The sequence below is a fragment of the Suricata suricatta genome, chromosome 4 (genome assembly GCF_006229205.1).
Source record: "Suricata suricatta isolate VVHF042 chromosome 4, meerkat_22Aug2017_6uvM2_HiC, whole genome shotgun sequence".
Classification (NCBI taxonomy): Eukaryota; Metazoa; Chordata; class Mammalia; order Carnivora; family Herpestidae; genus Suricata; species Suricata suricatta.
Window position 1 is genome coordinate 100770316 of NC_043703.1, and position 4791 is coordinate 100775106.

The 4791-nt window shown below is 42.5% G+C and overlaps 1 protein-coding gene across 1 annotated transcript; it reads left to right on the forward strand.

Annotated features, from left to right (window-relative positions):
- Window positions 1-718: 718 nt before the first annotated feature.
- On the forward strand, window positions 719-3969 carry RPS27A (ribosomal protein S27a). Its single transcript, XM_029937377.1, has 6 exons — window positions 719-759; window positions 860-924; window positions 1601-1655; window positions 2051-2136; window positions 3075-3206; window positions 3786-3969. The coding sequence occupies exons 2-6, from the start codon at window positions 877-879 to the stop codon at window positions 3933-3935; spliced, it is 471 nt and encodes a 156-aa protein (XP_029793237.1). The 5' UTR covers window positions 719-759; window positions 860-876; the 3' UTR covers window positions 3936-3969.
- The last annotated feature ends 822 nt before the right edge of the window (window positions 3970-4791 follow it).

Genomic DNA, 4791 nt, shown 5'->3' on the forward strand with positions numbered 1-4791 from the left:
GGGGCAGTTTGGGGGATTGAAGACGAGGAGGGGCTACAGGACAGAAAAAGATGAACCGAAGATTTTATATATCTTAAGGTCAGCCTGGAGCAGGCCGCAGGAATTCCCTTTCCCTGGAGGCCAAATCATCTGATACCTGGTCGCTGATCCTCTGCCTCTTACCGCCTGAGTATGTGAGTGAACGATACCTTAGTTCCCCAACTCTTCTCCAGCCTCTTAACTTTTCCTCTAGTCATTTCCGACCCGTTCCCACCTTCCCTGAAAGCTGTACTCCGCCTCAGCCTTGCTCCCTCCTCACCTTATTCCTTTTCTCCAAACACTGACTCCAGTGCTTGGAGACAGTAACTAAGGAACTGCAAGTGTGGAATTGCATTTTGGGACAAGTAGTCCAAACTAGGAGAAAGCAGTATAAAACTACAATTCCCAGAAGACACTTTCATTTCCTCCCATTTCCTCAATGAGGCCCCCATTTAGAAGACCCTACGAGCCACGTGGCTTGTATGAGAAAAGCTCTTTAAAGCGATTTTTATTTGTTTAAATCTACTATTTCGAGAGCATTCTGAGAGGGTAAAGTGAGAAATAAGTTCAAGCTAGAGAGGAGAAATGAGGTTCGCTTCGTAGTCTGGCATGTGGTTAGACAGCCTCGGTGACAGCAGTCCGGCATTTGGTGTGGTCACCTACGAGGTGGGGCCTCTGGCGGGGGTGCCGGGAAACCCCGTGGGCCGGCGCGTATCTTTCCTTTCCGATCCGCCATCTGCGGTGAGTGTGTGCTCTTGGGCCTGTCTTCGTCCAGCGGCCTATCGGGTGCTCTCTCATGTGTCTCCAGGTCTGAGTTCTCATTTTTTTTGCTCACCTTCAGGTGGAACCGCCGCCAAGATGCAGATTTTCGTGAAAACTCTTACAGGGAAGACCATCACTCTTGAGGTATGGTCAAGTGGCGTGAGGAAGTCAAGGCCTGAATGTGGGCCCGAAGTGGAGTTTCGGACCCGTGCCGCTTTCTGGAGTAGAATGTATTTAGGAGTCTGGGTTCCGAAAACTGGCCCTGAATTGAGGTTTTGCTGAGTAGGGGCCTAGGGCTGGCTTGAGATATCTAAAATGTGGGCTCTCATTTCTTCAGTGGTCTTCAGTGGTTCTGGTCAAGTAGCCAGAGCAGAGCTCCTGCGGTGGGGAAGGAGACGCTCCCACGGGTGGAGGCGAGCACGTGTGGCCCAGCCGCCGCCGCCAGTCCTGGGGGAGGGGGGTTGCCTGCACCCTGGGCAAGTGGTCAGCTCTGTTGGGTAGGATTCTGCCTCCACCGGCATGGTTCTGGGATAACTTTAAAGCTGAATTGGGTGAGAGGCGCCTGCGTGGCCCAGTTAAGCTTCTGATCTCGACTTAGGTCATAATCTTATGGTTCACGGGCTCGGTCCTGGCATGGGGCTCTTTGCTGACCGCTCAGAGCCTGGAGCCTGCTTTGGACTCCGTGTCTCCCTCTCTCTACTCCTTCCCCGCTCGCATTGTCTCTCTCATCCTTTCAAAAAATAAACATTGAAAAAATTAAAGTGGGCATTTATTCTAGCTTCCTATTGTTATCAATATATTTGCATTTTTAAATTCCTAGGTCGAACCCTCAGATACAATAGAAAATGTGAAGGCCAAGATTCAAGATAAGGAAGGCAAGTAATACTGTGTCCATTTCAGAGAAATTAACCTGTACTAGCGCTGGTCTACTTAATAGACATACCTGGGGGGGTTGGGGTGGGAAGAGGTCGAACTGACAAAGTCAAATGCTTTTCAAATAGAATAAACAAATGTTTATGAGCATGGAACCAAAAAGGGTTGCACTTCACATATGTGAATTTGGGCCAGCTATTTAATTCTTTCTGCATTTCTTTAGCTGTAAAATGAGGATATTATTACTGACATGTAATGTCATTAGGATTGAATGAGTTTGGTTATGCAAGCATTTAAAACTGTGCCTCACATAGAATGACTCCTATTAGTACTCTCAAGGATTATTTATAAATCTTAAGCAGATATGCTTCTTATGTGACTTACTCTGTTTTATTAGGCATTCCTCCTGATCAGCAGAGATTGATCTTTGCTGGCAAGCAACTGGAAGATGGCCGTACTTTGTCTGACTACAACATTCAAAAGGTCTGGAGGACATAGCAGTCTTTTTTTTTTTTTTTTATAATCTAGTTTATTGTCTAGTTGGTTTCTATGTAATGGCCCAGTGCCCATCCCAGTAAGTGCCCCCCTCATGCCCATCACCCATTTTCCCCTCTCCCCCACCCCCATCTACCTTGTTTGTTTTCAGTATTTCAGACTATCATATGGTTTGCCTACCTTTCTCTCAACTATTTTTTACCCTTCCCCTCCAGTCTTCTGCTAAGTTTCTCCTGATCCACATATGAGTGAAAACATATGGTATCTGTCTTTCTCTGCCTGACTTCCTTCCCTTAGCATCATACCCTCGAGTTCCATCCACGTTGCTACAAATGACCAGATTTCATTTCATTCTTTCTCTTTGCCATGCAGTAGTCCATTGTATATATAAACCACATCTTGATCCATTCTTCAGTTGATGGGCATTTAGGCTCTTTACATGATTTGGCTGTAGTTGAAACTGCTGCTATGAACATTTGGGTACCTGTACCCCTAATGCATTTCTGTATCCATTGGGTAAATTCCTAGCAGTGCTATAACTGGGTCAAAGGGGAGTTCTATTGTTAATTTTTTGAGGAAGCTCCGCACTTTTCCAGAACAGTCCATTAAATGTAAATCTTATTTTGTAAGTTTTGACCACACAAAAGTGAGGAGAATAGCATTAGATTAGCAGTAGGTTCCTATGTGACCCCTGCGTTAACATTTCAGAAGCACTGCTATAGTTTCTCACATTCTGGATTTTGTGGATTGCATCCCATGGTGTAATGTCTTCTTTGATCTCTATATAAACAAGTAGTTAATTTTTCCTCCACAAGTTCCTGTTTTGTGGTATTGTGTGCTTCTTAGCCATCCAGTTAGATGATGATGGTGGAATGTGAACATTATGCAATCACTGTAAAGCCCGTTTCATACTCTCTCGTTAACAGGAGTCTACGCTTCATCTTGTGTTGAGACTTCGTGGTGGTGCTAAGAAAAGGAAGAAGAAGTCTTACACCACTCCCAAGAAGAATAAGCATAAGAGAAAGAAGGTTAAACTGGCCGTCCTGAAATACTATAAGGTGAGCCAACTTAGTAAAAATAAGAATCTATTTGTAGATTAACAAATTTTGTTTGCATTGCAAACTGTTTCAAATTTTTATTTAAAATCTAATTAGTTAACGTGTAATACTGGTTTCAAGAGTGGGATTTAGTGCTTCGTCACTTACATATAACACCCAGTACTGTTCATCTTAAATAAGTACCTTTCTTAATGCCCATCACCCATTTAGCCCATCTCCTACCATCACTCCTGTTGATTTGCTATAGTTAATGAGTCTCAGGGTTTGCTTCCCTCTTTTTTTCTTTTCCCCCTTCCCATATGTTCATTTGTTTTGTGGTATCAAACTCTTTAAAAGTTTTCTTTCCTCTTTGGTATTTGAACAAGCTTCATATGGTGGGGTTCACTTTAAGCTGCTTGTTCCAAATTAAAGTTCTGATTTTGAAGTCAGATCTGGGTTTAGGTCATAACATCTGTCCATCACTTACAAGGCTGAACTTTAAAGAGTGAACTTTAATGAGGTTGGAATATTTTGAGTCCCTTAACTTAGACTTCAGAATATGTTGTAAAATTACCTTAACAGCAGGTTTGTACTTTTTAGGTGGATGAGAATGGCAAAATCAGTCGCCTTCGTCGGGAGTGCCCTTCGGATGAATGTGGTGCTGGAGTTTTTATGGCTAGCCACTTTGACAGACATTACTGTGGCAAATGTTGTCTGACCTACTGCTTCAACAAACCCGAAGACAAGTAATTACATATGGGTTAATAAAAGACATGAACTAACATTTAATTGTTGAATTTTTTCCAGTCACTTAAAAGAGGGGTTTTTAAGTGTCAAATTGAAGAACACACCGTTTTCTTTTAAATTACGCATACTTTGGCAGAATTAGGTTGTATTTAATATCAACTGTTTAGATACAAGCCAGTTTGTATTTGTCAGCTTTTAACATCAGCACTGTTAAAATTTTGGACCAGATAATTCTGTTTGGGGGGCTGTCCTGTGCATCACAGGCCTCTACCCACCTGATGTCAGTAGCACACCATTCCCACCAAGTGTATCCAGACATTGCCAAATGATCCCTAGGATGGTGGGGTGGGGGCTGCCCCCCACTGTTATAAATGGGTGTTAACACCTTGCCTTAAAAAGAGACTACAACACACTTGTTTCATATGTAAGAAATGTAATAGCTACATTATACAGAGTCCCTGGGTGGTCTGGCTGGTATATTTGCAATATACAGTTCACATGAACCTTCTTGTTCAATGTTGTATGGAATCGAACTCAGTAGTCCTAGTGAATAGTTTATAAACATTGAGAAGGTTTTAAGTAATATTTTGTACTATATTTTGCCCATGAGTTAAATTCAGGGAGGTTTGCTGGTCTTGATACCACTCAACGAAAACATGCAGTTGAAGTTTATTATAAACTGACTTATTACCTTCAATGGCACTGATAATGAACAGTTCCCTTTTACCATATCATTCTTAACAGGGTATCAACTTGGAGGCAACCTTAAATGAGGGTTCTGTTTCTATCTCTAGCATTTTGACAAGCTACCCATGTTAACATTAAAGCAAAACTAGCTGCTCTATAATAAACCAAGGTA

Excerpts from the sequence above, each read along its gene's own strand:
- RPS27A (XM_029937377.1), top strand. The coding sequence starts at position 877 with ATGCAGATTTTCGTGAAAACTCTTACAGGGAAGACCATCACTCTTGAG. Across the intron at positions 1,656-2,050 it reads CAAGATTCAAGATAAGGAAG|GCATTCCTCCTGATCAGCAG; the intron begins GCAAGTAATACT and ends CTGTTTTATTAG. Across the intron at positions 3,207-3,785 it reads CCGTCCTGAAATACTATAAG|GTGGATGAGAATGGCAAAAT; the intron begins GTGAGCCAACTT and ends TGTACTTTTTAG.